Source organism: Eulemur rufifrons, chromosome 29, assembly GCF_041146395.1.
Source record: "Eulemur rufifrons isolate Redbay chromosome 29, OSU_ERuf_1, whole genome shotgun sequence".
In the NCBI taxonomy this organism is placed as follows: Eukaryota; Metazoa; Chordata; class Mammalia; order Primates; family Lemuridae; genus Eulemur; species Eulemur rufifrons.
The window spans coordinates 75,663,283-75,684,405 of NC_091011.1; the positions used below are offsets into that span (position 1 = coordinate 75,663,283).

The 21,123-nt window shown below is 34.8% G+C and overlaps 1 protein-coding gene across 1 annotated transcript in view; it reads right to left on the reverse strand.

The window, feature by feature from the left end:
- Nucleotides 1-21,123, reverse strand: part of IQUB (IQ motif and ubiquitin domain containing) — a 46,349-nt gene that overhangs the window by 12,407 nt on the left and 12,819 nt on the right. The window contains exons 7-9 of the mRNA XM_069462041.1: nt 19,968-20,178; nt 13,103-13,278; nt 3,554-3,724 (exon numbers count right to left, since the gene is read on the reverse strand). Coding sequence (XP_069318142.1) covers nt 3,554-3,724; nt 13,103-13,278; nt 19,968-20,178 — 558 coding nt within the window. The remainder of the gene's footprint in view (nt 1-3,553; nt 3,725-13,102; nt 13,279-19,967; nt 20,179-21,123) is intronic.

Genomic DNA, 21,123 nt, shown 5'->3' on the forward strand with positions numbered 1-21,123 from the left:
TATGGAATATAGCAAAAGAAGAAATAATAGGAAAGTTTATAGCAATAAGGGCTTTCATCAAAAAAGCTGAAAAGCTTTAAATAAACAGCTTAATGATGCATCTCAAAGAACTGGAAAAACAACAGCAAACCAACCCCAAAATTAGTAGAAGAAAAGAAATAATAAAGATGAGAGCAAATAAATAAAGCCAAAAAAAAATACAAAAATCAAAGAAACAAAAAGTTGGTTTTTTCGAGAAGATAAACAAAATTGACACATCTTTTCGCCAGACTAACTAAGAAAAAAGAGAGAAAATCCAAATAATTAAAATCAGAGTTGAAAAAAGAGACATGACAACTGATACTGCAGAAATCCAAAGAATCATTAGAAATACTACAAGCAACTATATGCCAATAAAGTGGAAAACCTAGAAGAAATGCATAAATTCCTAGACATATACAACTGATCAAGATTGAACTAGGAAGAAATCCAAAACTTGAATAAACCAATAACAAGTAATGAGATAAAAGCAGTAATAAAAAGTCTCCTATCTAAGAAAAGCCCAGGACTCGATGGCTTCACTGCTAAATTCTATCAAGCATTCAAAGAATTAATACCAATTCTACTTAAACTATTCCAAAGATGCAAGGAGGAGGGAATACTCCTAAACTCATGCTATGATAACTGTATCACCCTGATGCCAAAACCAGACAAAGACACAGCAAAAAAAAAGAAACCACAGGCCAATATCTCTAATAAACATAGATGTAAAAATCCTCAACAATATACTAAGCAAACCAAGTTCAACAACACATTAAAAAGATTATTCAACATAACTAACTGGGATTCATCCTAGGGATGCAAAGATGGTTCAACATATGCAAATCAATCAATGTGATACATCACATCAGTAGAATGAAGAAAAAATCATATGATCACTTCAATTGTTGCTGAATAAGCATTCGATAAAGTTCAACACCTCTTCATGATAAAAACTCTCAAACACTGGATATAGAAGGAACTTACCACAACATGATAAAAGCCATATATGACAGATCCACAGCAAGTATTGTACTGAATGGGGAAAAGTTGAAAGCCTTTCCTCTAATATCTGAAACAAGATAAGGATCCCCACTTTCACCACTGTTATTCAACATAGTACTGGAAGTTCTAGCTAGAACAATCAGACAAGAGAAAGAAATAAAGGACATCCAAATTGGAAAGAAAGAAATCAAATTATCCTTGTTTGCAGAAAATATGATCTTATATCTAGAGAAATCTAAAGACTCCACAAAAAAATAATTAGAACTGATAAACAAATTCAGTTAATTTGCAGAATTCAAAAATCAACATACACAAATCAATAGCATTTCTATATGCCAACAGTAAACAATCTGAAAAAGAAAACAAGAAAGTAATCCCATTTATGATAGCTACAAATAAAACAAAATACCTAGGACTAAACTTAACCAAAGAGTGAAAGATCTCTATAACAAGAACTGCAAAATATTGATGTAAGAAATTGAAGAGGACACACACACACACAAAAAAATGGAAGGATAGTTCATGCTGATGGATTGTAAGAATCAATATTGTTAAAATGCCCATTCTACCCAAAGCAATGTACAGATTCAATGCAATCCCCATCAAAATACCAATGACTTTCTTCAGAGAAACAGAAAAGTAATCCTAAAATTTATATGGAACTACAAAAGACCCAGAATAGCCAAAGCCATCCTGAGCAAAAAGAACTAAACTGGAGGAATCATATTACCTGACTTCAAATTATACTACAAAGCTGTAGTAACCAAAATAGCAGGATACTGGCATAAAAAAAAATAGTTATATAGACCAATGGAACAGAATAGAGAACCCAAAAATAAATCCACACATCTGTAGTGAACTTATCTTCTACAAGGGTGCCAGGAACATGCAGTGTGGAAAGGACAGTCTCTTCAATAAATGGTACTGGGAAAACTGCATATTTATAGGCAGAAGAATGAAACTAGACCCTTATCTCTCACTATATACAAAAATAGAATCAAATACATTAAAGACTTACATCTAAGGCCTGAAACTATGAAACTACTAAAAGAAAACTTGGGGAAATGCTTCAGGACATTGGTTTGGCCAAGGATTTCTTGAGTAATACCCCCAAAGCACAGGCAAACAAATCAAAATTGGACAAGTGGGATCACATCAACCTAAAAAGCTTCTGCACAGCAAAGGAAATAATCAACAAAGGGAAGAGATAACCCATACAATGGGAGAAAATATTTGTAAACTATCCCTCTGACAAGGGACTAATAACTAGAATACATAAGGAGTGTTGACAACTCAATAGGAAAAAAAATCAAATAATCTGATTATACAATGGGCAAAGGATCCGAATAGAGGTTTCTCAAAAGAAGACATGCAAATGGCCAACAGATAGATGAAAAAAATGCTCAACATCGGAGAAAGGCAAATCAAAACTGCAATGAGATATCATCTCACCCCAGTTAAAATGGCCACCTAGATCAGTCAAGGTGCTGCTAGTTGAGGGTGAAGAATGTCTAAAATGGATAGTAGAGAAAAGAGACAATGAGTATCTGATCTGTGGTGACCTTAAAGCCAATGACTACAATAGGGTCTACAGCTTTTCTTATTAACTTTACTCCCATAAATTTCTCCAGGAAAAAAGGTCCTATTCAAATCCAGAGGAGCCGCTCCTAAAACTTACAGCATGAAGCAAGTAGATCCAAGCAGCAGTGTATGCTGCAGCCAGACCTGAAGCACTTACTCTCCCCCTCCTGGTAAGTTGTTGGCTGACAATTCTGAAGTGAGTCTCTTTCTGAGAATTGCTCTCTGTTGAAGAAAGATATCTCATCCAAAGTCACATCCCACATCCAATAAATAGTCAATGTGGGAGCAAAAAGTCAGGACAACTCTGGAGGGACTTCCCAGTTTCAGAATTCCCAGTGACACTGGCTGACGTCATTGCTGAGACTCCACCACAGTTTAATTTCTCCATCTGCCCAATCCTGCCTTCTCTGTCCCCTCACAGGAGCTATCCTGATCGCACTCTCTGATAAACTTCCCAAATACAAATCTCATCTCAAGGTCTGTTTCTTGGGAAAACTTGACCTGTGACATCCACTAACTTTGTTTTCATTAAAAGCAGGATTAAAAACACAGAAAATCAATAACTGATGAGAAAAAAAGATTAAAATACACTGGTGCTGCTTCAAAACTGCTAAAAATAAATTTTTCTTTGAAAAATGTCAAAGTATGTAGATGGTAATTGCTGTTTTATTGAACTAACTACTAATTTCATGCTATATATTTACATACATTTGCATTCATTGCATAAAGATATACTTACATTTAGAATATTCATTATGCTATATTTACATTTATTATGTATCATAGTACATTTTTTTGAGAACTTTTAGGTAAATATTAATGAACAAACCATATACTTCCCAAATTATAACAAAATAATACTTAATGCAAAACACTTTGCTTTAGTATTCCATTAAATTTTTTTATTAATAGTGGACTCTATCCCCAAACTAAGAGAAAGTTAACATACCTTCACAGTGTGTTTAAGAGTTAAGAGTACATCCAACCTCTCATCTTGAGAGATATTTTTCAGCATAATGCATTTGTAGATGGATTGTAGTTCCCTGGCTCTGATGGTGAACTGTGTATCCATCTCAACTATTTTGCCATCAGCTGTTCTCCACATCTTCGGAGCTGAACACTTAAAAATGATATGTTTATAATTTTCAGCTAATTAAAAGCTAAAAATAGCAATTTTGTTTCTTTTAAATATTTAACTTAATATAATGTGCTTTATGACTAAAGGTATCACTAAAACTTAAGAAAATTAATTGATGACTTTGTAGACCTGACAAAAGTAAAGCATTTTCAAAAAAGAAAAACCATGAGAGAGAGCTGTTCAGCCTGTAGAAGTGCAAACACTTACACAAGATTCAAGATTTGCTACTAATTTGCATGTTGAATAGCTTGATAGATATATGGACTTACTCATTAACCCCATGGGGGGAAAAGCATGCCATTTGCAATGTTGAAAAAATTGCTTCGTTCAATTATATCAAGTGGACATAGTGTGTCTTGATCATGCCTTGCCGCTTGAAGACGACTTCTATGAAGCAATTGTGACAATCCTCAATATATTTAGACCCAAGGATATAGCAAAAAGGGACTTTGTGAGTTATGGTTTGGTGTCATATAAAAATAAATCTATAACAAGTTCAAAATTCTTCACAAAGCAGATAATGTCCATAGTGATACAGCCATATTGCTATCACAGCAGTGCTATGGTCCCTGCCTCCCTGACTTCTTACTCCCTATTTCCAGTACTAACTTGGTGCCCCCCAATCTAGCCCATCTCCTGAATGAAGGGCCAAAGATTGAGTTCACTTACCCTGAAGTTCATCTGAGGACTCCCAGGCTAAGAATTCAGAGACTAGAGACAGGAGACAAACTGAGTCCTCTACAGACTCAGGGTAACCAGGATAATCTTTAATGACGGTACTTCTATGTTTGCCACTGCTTATATTCCCTCCTATCAAGACTTTTAGAGAAGATACATTCACCTAGAATTTTCACAGTGAGAACTTGCTGCCTATCTGCTCGTCTACTTTATGGTATAAAGCTGCTCAGTTTCTTCACCTGATTATAATTTTTCAGAAACAAGGCTATGTTGATCACGATTGTTAACTGTTCAAATATTGGATATTTTTGTAGGCCAATTGGTAATTGTTTTGAGGTCCTTATTAGCACAATATATGCCATACTTGCAATCATTTAAATCTTAGATGTGATATAATTTAAAGTTTAAGTAGAAGCTCTATGTATTGAAACAAATCACCAGGAATATAGACTAGCCAAACAGAGTCATAATTAATATAAGGCTGTATTTAGAATGACAGTACTATGAGGAATTTTTGTTTATAACATCAATTTACTTTTAATTTTTTACATTTCGTACTAGCTAAATTACATTGAGAACTGCAAATTACCTCTTAAAAACAACTATTTAATATATTTGATATGTTTTCAAAGTAACGGCATCATATTCTGATCAAAGCCAAAATGAATGTTGTTCAGAGCTAGGAACTTCATCAGAAACTTAAAATTCTCAATGCTAGTTATCCAGTAACTGAGAAGCTGCAGCCCCTTAATTAATCTATATTACTAGAGAATAAGTTTAATATTAAATAATGTATTGTTAATTAGCAGACTGATATAATTAAGTAAAATTAATTAAAGGATTATAAAAGGGAAATAGCTCAATAATAAAATATTTTATCACTTAATTATCATTTAGAAATAAAGTAATTTTTAAATGGATATAGCCTTGTTTTGGGTAAGCCTCAGAGTGTTACCAATTTTAAAGTTTGTTTCAAAGCTCTTTTTGAAAGTTTTATTATTTTTTTATTTCAAAATATTAAGGGAGTACAAATGTTTTTGCTACATGGATACATTATACAATGCTGAAGTCAGGCTTTTAGTGTGCCGGTCAGCAGAGTAGTGTGCATCGTACCTGAAAGGAAAGTTTTTATCACTTACACCCCTCCCATCCTTTTCTTTGTTTCCAATGTCCTTTACATTTCTTTGTGCCCATGTGTACCCATTATTTAGCACTCACTTAGTGAGTACATGTGGTGTTTGTTTTTCCATTCCTGAGATACTTCACTGAGGATAGTGGTCTTCAGTTCCATCCAATTTGCTGCAAAAGACATTATTTCATTCATTTTTATGGCTAAGTAGTACTTCGTGGTATATATACATATATCATATTTTCTTTATCCACTCAAGAATTAATGGATGCTTAGGTTGATTCCAAGTGGTTGCAATTGTGAATTGTGCTGCAATAAACATTCAGGTGCAGGTATCTTTTTGATAGAGTGACTTCTTTTCCTTTGGGTACATACCTAGTAGAGGGATTGCTGGACCAAATGGTAAATCTACTTTTATATCTTTGAGGAATCTCCACACTGTTTTCCATAGAGGCTATACTAATTTGTAGTCTCACCAACAGTGTATAAGTGTTCCTTTCTCTCTGCATCAATGCCAGCATCTATTGTTTTTGGACATTTTAATAAAAGCCATTCTAACAGGGGTAAGGTGATATCCCATTGTGGTTTTATTAATAATTTGCATTTTCCCTAATGATTAGTAATGTTGAGCACTTTTTCATGTGTTTGTTGGCCATTTGTCTGTCTTCTTTTGAAAAACCTCTGTTTATGTCTTTTGCCCACTTTTCGATGAGGTTGTTTTTTTCTTGCTGATTTATTTGAGTTCTTTGCAGATTCCGAGTGTTTTTTGTTGGATGTATAGTTTATGAATATCGTCTCCCATTCTATAGGTTGTCTATTTACAAGTTTTAAAGAATAAGCATTCTTTTAGGCTAAGTTTCATGTTACAATATTCTAAAGTGGAACTAATTTCTTAATCTTTGCATGCAATTTTCTTCAGGGTCGCTCTATTACATGTAATTTGCTTTCTTCCAGTAATGTGGACAATATCTTTTACTCGGCAAGGTAGTAATTTATTTTATTTATAACAATACAAGTATAATAATCTTTTTATGAAATGCCTACTTTATTTATTTCATGGCATTTTTTCAGTTGATGGATTGATTTAGCTCTACCTTCCCTCCAAGTTTTTAGCCCTATCAAATACTGTATAATATGATAATATCTTGGACTTTTCCAAATATGTTTTACATTCAAATCTTTTCCATCCTTCAATTTTAAACTCAAACCCTACCTCTTCCATAAGATTCCTCTATTAAATACTATGATTTGGACCAATGATATCACTTGTATTTGAGATCCTATTGTATTTGTAAAAACATACAGTCACATATAAACACACACAAATATGCAGTGTCTCTATTTCAGTCACTAGAGACAATGAAATTTGGATCCAAATTGCTCTATAATAATTTTATATTTGTTAACTCTAATTCTCCCAAAAGGTCATAAGAAATAAATTTCTCATGTAGTTCTGTTTATCTCATAGGGCCTACAGTAGTCATTCATTCATTCAATGCATATTCACTGTGTTTACTATACATTAGTCAATGTACTAGGCACTGAGTAGATAAAATATTGTCCTGATTTCAAGAAATTTCAAACTTCATGGGATGTAAAGGTAAGAAAAGTAATTAAAATGAAAAGTGAGCATATTTGATGATTGCAGATAAATAGGTAACTATGGGTTGCTAGGAAGTACTTACCTGGTGAAAAGAAAATAGACTAAAGCCTGAAGAATAGCTAGAAGTTAGCCAGATTAAAGGGAACTGAATGACACAATCAAATAATCCTAGATTTGAAGTTCAAGTTCCCTAAAGCTGGCACTGAGAAGATATAAAAAAAATCTGTTCGGCAAAGCTGTTTTTATACTTGGATGTATTTCTGCCAACACTGATAACTTGGTCTTCAAGTCTAGGCTTTTTTAATTTTAGGCCTTAAGGTATTTTTTATTCTCATACAGGAAAATGTCAACTTTGCTTATTTCTCTTTCCTATTTCCTTTTTTCTTTTGAAAGCTTTGGCTGTAATAAGAGATACACAACAATCATGTTCTCAAATTGATTCAGAAAATAGGAGCGTAATAAATTCCATTTAGCTGCCAACAAATGAGACAGCATAGACTCTGGAAGAGAGAAACAGAAGAACAGCAGGAAGACACATTTCAGAGAAGGGGAGATGGAGAGATAACAAAAACCTTGAGAGCAGCAGGCTTCCACAGAAGAGCAGAAATGACTGCACTGTGCAGTCCCCCTTTTCTTCCTCCTGAATTAATTCTCAGGTCCTTAAGGGCACAAATTACAGATAACCTTAACCTGCCCGCCCCACTGCCAAAAGCTGCTGGGTAGTGATCAACTTTTCTTTTACACAGCAAAGGGGTTTTGTGCAGCCATAGAGGGGCACCCCTGCTCAATGCAGTGCTCAGAAAGAGGTGGGGGCATTTTTCTATCCCATTAGCTGTTAGCCACCTGAGTACGGAGAAAGCATTTAAATGACACAGCTAACACCAATTATAGTTTTTTAAGCTTGTGATTATAAGAAGTGCTGTACAAATTAAAGAGAATCAAGAAATACATGGCCTTGACTCTAGAGAAAACCTCTTACAGAAATTCAAATGGTCTCTTTACATAGGTACATTGGGTTCTTTACCCAAACAAGTAAAGAACACACAAGATATATTAGAAACCAGATGATGATTTTTCATACAAATTTCTTGACCTGAATTTCTTCATCTCTGTCAACCTGTGAGTTTTAATATTTGATAACCTGTGGAAGTTAATGTTTGATGTGTTAAAATTACAAATTATTTAATACTTCAAAAAAGTCTTTCGAGTCAGTCTTTTATTAAGAATGAGAACTTAGTATAGGTCTATTATAACTTATTAGTTCAGTGCTTTGATCGGACTACTTTAAAATCATATCATTCATTATTCAGAGACATTCTATGTTATAAAAAGATTAAAAATAAAATACTGGTTCAATAAACCACATAGTATAGACTCAATGAAGTGAAACCAAAACCAGAACATAAACCTGTATTCTCCAAAGTTATTTCCAAATTATAGGAAAGTAAATATTTCTCTTTACATATCTACATGTTATGGTGCTAAATGTAGAGCCTAAAATTTGCATAGAACTCTGGATGTTAGTTTTGACATCTGAAAAAAATTGAACTTGTCTAGCTGCAGGGATTAATTATAAGGCATTTTTTCATGGCAACCAAAAACACTAGAGAATAATAAGTTATTTCATTCAAATTTTATGAAATCAACACTGACTCCACCTAAATATTAGAGACAATACTAGGCATGGGTTGGGGGAAGTGGACAGGCATAAAGAGAAATAGACATTGTATAAGTATTTATATCAAAAGGCTGTAAAATTTATTTTAATTGCTTCTCTCATTCTTAGTATGGCATCATATACAAAAAGATTATTAAAATGATTTTGTATTAGAGTAGTAATGAGTTTTTAGTTTATTATAACAGGCTAGAAGCAGGCCAACAATCACTGTTAATCAATATTTTTAAAGACTGGACAATTAGGCTATCCAGTCTTAAATAATTGGATCAGGGATTGTCCTCAAGCTAGTTGATACATTCTGTGGCTGTGCTTTTCCTGTCCTAGTGCAACACTTTGGTCAAAACTAAGGTAAAATCCCCTTGTATCAGCTAAAATGTCTTAAAATGTCTATTTTCCCTGAATTTAACCTGGGGATTGAGATTAACTGATTTATCAGCTGGAGTGACTATAGATTTAGAACTCCAGTTCTAAAACCTACAACCCACAAAAAGTCTTCCCCCTGATTTCTACAAGTTCTGTGGCTAACTTTTCCAACCTTCCCTCAGTATTCTGGCCTTTCCTCTCTGTGTGCTGCCCTGCATCCTTCTGGACATGACGCCCAGCTTACCTCTCTAGTTCCCTCTCCCCTTCCAAAACAAAAAAATATCTTGTACTTAATATTTCACTTATTTGGTAACATAACTAAAGAAGTCACAAAAGTCACCTTGTGCCCTCACTGCCTTCCAAATATCTCCTCACTCTACCTTCTCTCCTTCTCTCCAGGACAACAATCAAGAACCTCCATTTTCCTGGCACAGAGCAATTCTTCCTATACTCATGATCTTACAGGGCTTCAGATTCTACTCCGCCAACTTATCAAAGTATGTGCAAAAACCAAAAAACAGATCTTGGCCGGGCGCGGTGGCTCACGCCTGTAATCCTAGCACTCTGGGAGGCCGAGGCGGGTGGATCGCTCAAGGTCAGGAGTTCGAGACCAGCCTGAGCAATGGGCGAGACCTCGTCTCTACTAAAAATAGAAAGAAATTATCCGGCCAACTAAAATATATATAGAAAAAAAAAAAATTAGCCGGGCATGGTGGCGCATGCCTGTAGTCCCAGCTACTCGGGAGGCTGAGGCAGTAGGATTGCTTAAAGCCCAGGCGTTTGAGGTTGCTGTGAGCTAGGCTGACGCCACGGCACTCACTCTAGCCTGGGCAACAAAGCGACACTCTGTCTCAAAAAAAAAAAAAAAACAGATCTTTCTTCCTCATCTCATACACCCCCTTTTTTTTTTATTGGTGAGATTTACATAAAGACCTTCTTAGAGTGCTATACTTCATGATAAAAGGTTATTAATGATCATCAGTTGGCTCTGAAGTTGCTTTTATGTGTTGGACCTTGATCCACTTATAGACTATATATATAATTTCAAAAAAAATTTTTTTTACATGTTTAGAGATAATGCTAGACATGGAGCCTGGGGTGGGAGGTGATTCCAGGCACAAAGAATAGATATTGTGTAAGTATTTACAACAATAGAATTTTAAATAGTTTATAAGAAACAGAAAGCAGCATGATAGCACAAGTGGAAAATCCTGTAGAAGGCCCAGCCTCACAGAAGGAAGGGTGCCACCCATTTTCCCTGTCCACAGGCACTCAGAGGCTCTAGCTCCTTCAAACACTCATGTTGCCCAGGTCTATGCTGTCCTCTCTGGTGAGGTTAACAGTCAGACATATAACGAAGAGAGTTCCCAATAATGAAGCTGGATGCAACGTAAAGCAACTTGCTAAACGAGTAAGTTTAGTTCAAAATATGACTCTGAGCCTGAGCAACAGAGCAAGACTCCATCACTACAAAAAATAAAAAGATTAGCCAGGTGTAGTGGTGCACGCCTGTAGTCCCAGCTACTTGGGAGGCTGAGGTGGGAGGATCCCTTAAGTCCAGAAGTTCCAGAATGCAGTGAGCTGTGATTGTGCTACCCTACCCCAGCCTGGGTGACAGAGTGAGACCCTGCCTCTAAAAAATTAAAAGAAAACTTTTAATTTAAAAAAAAGAAAATATGACTTTGGAAAAGCATGAATATTATGGCTTCCCTACAGTAAATTCATCTTTTCTAGAATTAAGATATTCAAGAATTTAAAATGCCACTAATTTTTTGATGATACTTGGAATATAAAATTATACAACTATTATTTCTGTCCCTTATGTTTCCTCTCTGCCTTCTTCCACAAGCATTGATACTCTGTGATAAGCACCATGCTAAGATATGAAGATAAGGAGATAAAAGACAGCTCTTCTCTTAAAAAGTTCAGAATAGGAGGGATTCAGAAATGTAAAGAGATACAATAAAAATTGACCACTATTTATGTACACCAGACAGAAGTGAGACAGAGTGTCATGAGAGCATATAGTACAGTCTAAAGTAGGAGGATCAGCAGTTTGTTTCTGAAAGAGGCATCTAAGCTTGTTTTAAAGGGTGAGTAGCTGGCTACTAAGGAATGAAGGAAAGGATGCTCCATGTGAAGGCAGCACCAGATGCAAAAACATCAAAAGCATATGGTCTTTCTGGGGACATGCATGTAACTGAGCATTGCAGGAGCAACGTGGGTACAGTGTGCGAGGAGAGATGACAGTGATACAACAGTGAGATGTGTGAGGTGTGCAGAGAACAGATCTTGAAAATCCCCATTCTCTGAAGGCAGTCGGGTGGGCAGGGGCAGAGCTGTGTTTAGTGAGGACACTATGGCAGTGGTGTGGATGATGGAGGAGGAAATTGAAAAGCGAGACTGGAGGCAACAGCCCAATATGGAAACATGTAATCCAGATGAGAAGAAAAATCCAGATTCAATTAAATCAGAATCAAGCTCATGTACACAAAAGAAGACAAGGCAGGGCCTGTCAGGTGACATCATCCTAGGGGAAATAGAGCAGCAAGAGAGAGAGCTGCCCCACAGGAGCTCCTCAGAAGCTTCCCAGCCTTTCATATTCCACGGGGATCACAAGGCGTTTTGACAAGACTCAGATTAGCTGTGGTTCAAGTCTTTGCCTACATGGCTTATTTGATACATACAAAGTCATCAGGGTGCCATGGCAGAGCCATTTCCCTACAGATAATGGCAATCAGTTTGGAAAGAAAGTAGTAAAGAATTAAGAAGATATTAAAGTAGTAGAACAAACAGGTTGGTGACTAAATGGGGAAGTGAAGAAAAACACCCAGGTTTCTGTATGGAGCAATGAGTGGATGAAGAAATATTCATAGAGACAGGTTAGATGAGTGTTAGAGAACAAGATCAGTTTGGAGGTGAGGGGACAAAAATGGTGAGATGATATGACTTAGGGGTTGCCATGTCAACTTCAGGTGTACTCTTGGGATATTCAAAGAGCAATGACAACAGCAATTGGATATATTATTTGGAAGCTCCTTAGAGAGACCTGGCCTGGAACTTTAGGGAGTTGCAGGATGCAAGCATTATAGTTAGTTAAAGCCATAAATGAACTGAGATCAAATAGGAGAGTGTGCAAGTAAGATGAGAGGAGAGCATTTAGAATATCAAAAATATATATATGGTTTTTAAGAACAAATGTTCTTAAATAATAAGAATAATAGAACTAGAATTACTACAAGCTTATAGCTTGGAGAAATCCATCCCTTTTCTTCTTGACTTTAAATTGTTTGGAAAGATCAGGCTTAAAAAAGGAAATTGGTCACTATGGAAACAGGCTATTCAAAATCAAACAGGCAGTTTGACCACAAAAACGGTAATTACTTTAGTTTTTCCCTTAATTGTATGTTTTCATGGTTTTCAATAATTGTATATTCTTTTGGTCAGAAATTTGCAGTCAGTTAATGATGTGGTAAGTAAATGCAAAAATACAAGTCTATAGCTATTTCCCCCATGTTGCTTACTATTGTGGCACCTCAGACCCAGACATTTTGTGACTTTAATACTCTTCATTTTATCACAGTGTGCAACTCATCTAATTTATATAGCCAGCCTAAATCTAAATGAACAGTCACAAGATTGGTGTCTCCATCTTTTCCTTCATGGCCAAATCTCTTTAGTCGAGAATATATTAATTTCATGTTACTTGTCCATCTTTATTCTAGGCTGCAGTTAAAATCTAAAGCTACACCAGGAGAAAAAAATATAGAGAATTTAAAGAAGTGTGTCATCAAAGTGCTAAACAAAATTCATGTAAATTCTCACAATATAATTCTCTCCTTTAGTTCATTTTTCCACATTTTTAAACTCAGGAAACATTCATATTTAAATAATAGTTACTTCACTAACCTTATCCAAAAAAGTTTGTACTGCTGCATCCTGACGCTCTGTATAAGCAATGTATCTATGTCTCCCAATGGAAGCAATTATCTGAGTCTCTTTTTCCAGAATTTCGCACAAAGCAGCTTTCCTTTCAGCTCCAGTGAAAGATTGGTTAATGCGTGTAACTTCTTCTTGCCGCCAGACTAGAGGAATAATATGAAAGACTCTTGAGTTTTTAAAATCCCACATCTTTACGGAGCATTTTTTACCATCACATCCTGACAAGATGTCTTTTATTTCTGATTCAATTTAAACAAAATTATACATGAATAGAATCATTCATATTGTACGCCTGATGTGTGGGGGAAAAGGAAGAAATGGAAGCTTAGGACTTAAAACAGTAAGAGTAGAGTCAAACAAACAGAAGCCAAAGGAGATCAGTATAGACAATGTCCAATTATACCTTCAAGTAAGCAGGAGCACTCCCCAGCATTGAAAAAAATAAGACTCGGGTTTTGTGGCAGCCATGAATGTACACTGCTTGGATCTCCCTTCAAGAGAGTACTTGCCACGAGGAGTAGAGGTGGCTGACAGTTCCAGCTACAGCACTTTGGATCTGCTGCAGTGTTGGAGCAGAGGCCACACTCTGCCAACAAAGCTCTCAGTCAATGACTGAGAGCCGTGAGGGAATCAGAGCCTGGCCATGTCTGCCCAAGAATGGACTCTTCTTGGTCAAACATATCAAAGCTGACCATTGGACTGGTTTAGACTTCCTTAGAGTTGTATCAGTTTGAGACTCTCCATACCCTACCCTCTTTCCTTTCCTCTCTCAACTTCCACAGGTGTCAATGTCATCTCAATCTGAAGACTCTCCTTGCCTTTGTCTGCTTCTTCTCCCCTTTATCTTTCACTTCTAACTCAACTCTCTTGGTGTCAGCTTCCTCTAGGACCCTAATTGACACCGTTTTCTGTAGAATTGTTGATGTCAATTGTTTTCTTCATTCACTTAGGTACCATTTTCCATTTCCTTACAAAACCCTAAATTATAGCAGCAAATGCTATAAACATTTAACATGTAATCATATTTCCTGTTTACTAAACTAAAATATGATTACTAAAGTAATCATATTTCCTGTTTACTCAAACGAATGTGTTATGTTATAACAATACTTATGATATTTCAAAGCATTGGTTACTATCAATAAAGAATGAGTTGCTCAAACTTAAACAAATCAAAATTTCTGAGCTCAGATATTAGCATTTAACAAGTGTTTCCATTCAATTTTTGTGTATACTAAATTTGGGGACAAAAACTCTTTAGTGTCTCATGTTTCAAAAACATCAACCTTATTTACATTAACAGAAGAATAACATTGGAAAGAAACTTGGAAATTAAATTGCTCAACCCCACATTTCAGAAAGTGTCCTCCTCTCAGCTTGCACAAGTTTAATTTGCCCATCCTGGTCCCAGTACTAGCCGGTGAGGCAACACAGCATCAGTCTATTTCTTGGGCCTCATGGTATCCCTTTGGGTATCTGAAGATAGCCATCACATCCCTTTGTGTTTTCTCTACTCCAGATATAAACACTTCCATTTCTTAAATTGTACATCATTTGACTTATTTCCCATCACATCCATGTCAAGTGCCTCTGGTTTCTCACAGCACCTCTTAAAATATGGTATACCAAATTTCTGTCAAGATAGAGGCTTCTATACAAGCTGCTATCTCCCTCTCCTAAGTTTCTACTGAAATGGTAAAAGAAATATGAAATGAGGGAGAAGAGAGAGAGACTTGAAGCAGTACTGAAAATTAGAGAGGAATTGGATACTTATGGTAAAAACTTTGGGAAATTTCTAAAAGATATAGTACAGATACTATTGAATAAATGGAAGACACTGTCAAAGGAGGGCACAAATGTCCCCTAAATTGCTGCTGTCTCATCTCAGAAAGTGAACATTGTAGCAGAAAATGGTACACCCCAATTTAAGTGACTCAAAACTAGCAAAAAGGGTAGGTTTTGAAGCCATTTGACAGTTTAATATGCTTTAAGAAAGTCTTTGAAAAACTTTCAGAAGAATGCCTAACATTTTAAATTACTGCAAATGATAATAAAAACCATAATAGTTTATGCAAAGATGATAGAAAAAAATCTTAAAGCAGAAAGCAAGATGAGAGAAGCAAAACAAAACAATAGTTATGTTGAAAATATGAAATGGTTATACTTATATTTCTCTGTTGAAATAAAATAATTTCATAAAAATCCAGTGACATGATGTTTTCAGGATGCACGCTTAAAACAAAGTGACACCAAAGGTGAAATATGAAAGGTTGACAAACATGAACAAAAAAGAAAGCAGAAGCAGCAATATTATTATCTAAAATTGGAGGGAGGCCTTACATTTCAATCTTTGAGGTAGAAGATAAATTTTATGGTGAAAGGTGTGTCATGACTGTTTATAAGGAATACCACAGAAATGAAGAAAATGTCTACTGGTCAGAAACACAACTATGGGAAGTATATTTTATATTATAGAAACATAAATAAAATAATAATGAGTTAATCTATGACAGTCAAGTAAAAACAGTATTAAAAGAATAAAATATTTGGATAATATTAACATACTTAATTTAGATAAATCAATCTTAAACACCAAAATATAAAAATATAACCTATTTTCAAAGGTCTATGAAGCATTTATATAAATTTATCATATTGTAGAAGTAAAAATCAGAAATGTTGCAAACTGCATTTTCTGACCACAATACAATTAAACTAGAATTAATAACAAAAGTTGAAACAAATATTCCTGACTGCTTGGAAAGTGAAGAAATGATGTCAAAAATAACTCATACTTGTTGGAATAGGACAAATGGAACTCTGTGAAGTGACGTGCGGGTTTTCATTTGCAGCTAAAGTCCACCATTAATCAACAAATTAGTAGACTGTACCTGTGATGACAATTTTGTCTTAAACCATATGCAGTAACTAACAGTTCCTGCTCTTAATAGAGGATATTAGCATTCCAGAGAAGAATTTTTCAAACCTGACAAAATGATAAACTATGCTGCGTGTCATCTTTTTTAAACCACTATTTCCTTGTGTTCTAGTCACTGATAAAGACAGTCAAGTAAATCATTAAGAGCAGAAATGCCAACACAACTGCAACTCACTAACTTGCTGAACTTCCATAGACAGGAGCTAACTAGGTGCTGTTGGCTGTGACATGTATACACACTTCTACATATGTATACCGCTTTCTTTCACAGTAAAATCTCTCACTACAGAAGTTTTCTCTGGCTGAGGATATTTTAACATCTTTGTCATACAGGATTCATCCAAAGGCCTTTCTAGGTGATTCTCTCTCAAGGTAGTTCAAAATACAGTGAAAACCAATGACCAGCAGTAACTCTATCACTAAATAGTAGAACAGAAACTTCTATATATATTCTGAAATAAAAAAGTACCGCTGCTAAACACTTGGAATATAATAAACATTTTTCTAAAAGAAGAGCTGATTTCACCAGAAAGTAAAGAAAACCCTTATGTGTCAAAAAACAAAATCAAGAAGTTAGAATCCACAGTGGCAAATAGCTTCAACAGCTTCAAGAGCCCTGAGCACATTTGCTAGTCTCCATGGCCTTTTAGGCCAGGGGCCTAAAGGTAAGAAAATGGAACTGAGTCTTTACCCTCCTTCTTCCTCCCCTGCCACCTCCCCCACACATACAGAGTAAGGAAACCCAAAAAGTCTACCTGCAGCACAAAAGCAAATATCCATAGGCCGAGAAAAGGAAATAAGTAGGTGGCTTGTGTGAGGCTTACTTCACCCTAAGCCTTCCAGGAATTCCAAACAAACAAGAAAAAAATTCAGCTCACTTAAGTTTGCAATGTAATGCTTAAAAATATTGAAGACAGTGCATATATACACTGACAAATGTATGTAAGATACATTAATCACAATTTTATTCATCAAAAATAAAAATCAGAAGCAACATCTAGCAACTGGAAAATGGATAAATAAATTGTGGTATATTTATATAATGCAATACTATGTGGAAATGTAAAAGAACCAGCTAGGACTCTAAGCAAAACACGGATGAAAATCAGATATAACACTGAGGCAAAGAAGTCAGAAATGAGAACAACAAACTGCAACTACACAATAGCATGGATAAGTCCCTTGATACAATATTCAATTTTGAAAGCCAGGCACAAAAAAATGCATTCCACATAATTCCATTTATATAAAATTTTTAAATGAGCAAAACAACCCCAATTATTGTAGGGTCTCTTTAGAATATGGGATGTTTAGCATCTGTTTTTTGTTTTTTTTTTCCCAACTATCCACCCTACTGACAATTCAGATCAATGAAAGAAGTCACCCTCAACATATTGCTATTTTTAAAAAGACGTAAAAATCAAATATCGTTGCCTGGATATAGCCTTATCTTCAACGTATTATCTTATACAGTAAAATTTGTTTTCTTAAATTGATATCATTTTGCTTTTATTACTAAAGGACAGCTTACCATGAGGAAAAGTAAAACTTCATAATAGGAATTATAGTTCAAACTATACAGTTGTCACTATGAGCCACAAGAGGGCAGCAATTTCAAGGACTGGAGTTATGATTATGAAATGAAAACTATATTAAATAAAAGAGTAATATAAATTATTGCACTTGTGAACCTGAGATTTTAACAAAAGAGAACTTTAAAATGTTTGTTCTATGGGTTTTAATTTAGAATTTTAGAATTAGAAAGGACTGAGAGGTGCCTTTTTTATATAAGAAATTTCATTTGCTTCATTTTTGTTTTCCTCCATACAAATCATGTGTGGACTTACATAAAATATATCTGTTTTACTGTAATATAGAAATTCTGTATAAAATTACTTAATATAGAACAGTAATTCACACATGCATAGGTCGCTGCATTTTTTAAGTACTTCCATAAATATATTTTATATTTTTTACTTTATTAAGCCCTCTAAAGCAGATGTGCCAGAAATTATTAAGTCCTTTCTTATAGATGAAGAAACTGAGGCTTAGGAAAAGTGAGTAACTTGTCCTAGTTAACAACACTAATAAGGAGAAAAGGCAGAACCTCATTCAACATATTTTCTATTATTTGCACAGCTACCTGTTAACCACAAATAACAATGGCATCCTTTAGTTTATTCACACATAAATTTGGAATATTTTTTAATAGTGCTCTGCTCTAATAGAACTTTAGTTTTATACTTGTCAACAAGACCTTTCACAGACAGCTGGCTAATAGTGCTCTATTAAACCACCAACACTTAGAAATGACCTTTGTTATCATCTGACAGAGAAAAGGAAAGTAGAAATCAAGTTTAAAGTAAAACGAAGAGTATTTCCAGAGATCAGTGATTAGGAGCAAAGGGGAAATAGATATACAAGTCCAGGGAGGAGGCTTCACAGTTACCTCAAACACTACTACATGAAGTTGTAACCATTCCTAAAGCCGCCCAATTCTGTGTATTACCAGAGAGATACACTTATTGTTTATTAGACCTAGAGTTTAATTACATCTTTGATAAATTGCATATTATCTTATAGCTATTGAAATAAACCCAATATCTAATACCTAAAAAAGTATCCAATTACAAAGGAAACTGTCACTTGAGTAATAGGACACACAACACACACACACAAAATCAAAGGCGTGTAAGAAAATTTGCTTAAAGTTAATGTTATGAATAATCAGAGAGAAGTCCAGGACTTATTTCCTTGGATAATAGTGTCCCATTCAACTACCAATAATTGTTGAGGCTATTTTTAATTTTTAAAATTCTTCCATGTCTTCAAAAAGTCCAAGTTCTCCACTCTTAGGTATCTAATGTAATAAATAACTCTTCTGTCTCCATTATTTCTGCCTTAACAGATACTACTGGCAAGGCAGAAGCTAGAGTCAGTTACATTACTACATCCCTGGGTTTCTTCCATTCATTCATTCATTCGTTCATTCATTTTACCAACATTTGTTGGGCATGTGAATTAAGCACAGAAAAAGAGAGCTCATCAAAAAATAAATGAATTATTCCCTCATGGAGCTTACAATACAGTGGTAGAATCAATGTGAAACAAAAGATGTATTATTACAAATTGTGATGATACAAATGGAAAGTATTGGGTACAATGAAAACCATGAGATAACAATAGAATACCCAAGTTATATTTTCAGTCACAAAAACCTTTGAATAGGTGACATTAAACCTGAGATCAGAAGGTAAGCAATGGGGAAATGGCTCCAAGAAGGGAAATAGTGTCTCCATTGCCCTGAGTAAAGAGTGCCTGGCTTGTTCAAGTAACTGAAGCTTTTGATTTATCAACGACTAGCACACATACTGTAAAAGAAATAAGGTATAAAAGTCAATGTATTGAGAATATATACATATAAATATACATTTATATATTATTATTAATAAAGGGGAATTTAAAAGGTACTACCAAGCCCCTCCTCTAAAGAGCAACACCAGACAGGATGCTGGATTGAGGGATTAAAGAACAGCTCATCTCTGAGGTCACAAATTCCCAAAACCATCAGAAAACCAGATTAGACAGTACTTTCTCTCTTTATCTCACATGGATGAGAATCAAATTAAATAATATGCTAAACTACATAATTCACAGAGCAGTAAGCACATTTTATTTATCAATTGTTAATATAAAAGCACTTCCTTTTCATTTCAGCCTTAATTTTTGTACCAAACGTAAGATATTATTCATCTTTCTAAATTCTCTAGTCCAGATTCCCAAGACATCTCCATAAAATAATAAAGTCTTCCTTTTGTCTTCAGTAAACCTGTTTCACCTATTATTGAAAATTTTTTAAATTAATATTTGATGCAAAGCCTATGTCAAACTTACGTTCTAGTGCATTATAAAGAAGTTCGAAGTCTTCATTTGTTTTAGGATTATGCCTCCGGTAATAGTCCAATCTCATCCATTCTTCTTTTTCTCTTATCTTTCTTAGTTCTTCCTGTGCTTCCCACTCCAATCTCAACATTTTCTGTCTTCTTAAATTCTCTACCAAGGTTCTGGCATGCCATTGCCTGTAGTAAGTTTGTAGCACTATCACCTATAGTTAAATCAAAAGGAGACACTTTTTTGATCAGGCAATAAAGAAAGGCAATGATGATTATTTCAATTCCGATTTCACAAGAAGAACAAAATACTGAGAGTCTAGTTTTAGCTCTATTTCAGATATTCTCACATATACTAACATAAAAACCATGGATAATGCATGTCACTGCTATGTGATTTTGAGATCTCTGCAAATACGCCTTTATAGGAGGATGTTAGTATAATGCTTAAGAGCACAGACTCTGGAGTAAAACTTAGTCTGAACCTTACCTCTGCTACTAACTAGTTGTTTGATTTGGGGTAAGTTACTTACCATCTCTGTGCTTTATTACCCTCATCTGTAAAACAGTAATAATAATAGTATGCATATAAACTAAATGCTTAGCCCAAGCCTGGTATATCACAAGTCCTCAATAAATATTATTGTTATAAATATTAATTATCTCTAGCTCATCTTAATTGCAATTAGTTTGGGCTAGTATGTAAAATAAATTGTATTTCCAAAACACACAGCAGGTAAGTATGTGTGAAAACCACCAAAGGTAGGTTAGATAAAAGGGAGACTTAAGCAAACAATTATTTATCAAATCATATAAAACACAAATATGTTTGAAAGTATAGCATAGTACTAGGTCCTCAAAAAGTTTGTGATATAGCTGAGAAAGTTTATAATTTTATTTACTAAACTCATAAAAATAAAATGTGGAGAGGCTGGATCAAGATTGAACATAAAGCATGTGCTGGCACATCCCTTTCCCTCATCTTAAAGTCTGATAATTACAGAAAAATTAAATAAAACAGAAATCAATAAAAATACTGAATCACATTAAAAGGGTCCCTCACAGGAATACAAACTTTGAAAAATTCCTTCAAGAAAAGATACAGATAGAATAAATTGAAATAAGAATCTATAACCTAATCATGTACTGGAGAAGCATGC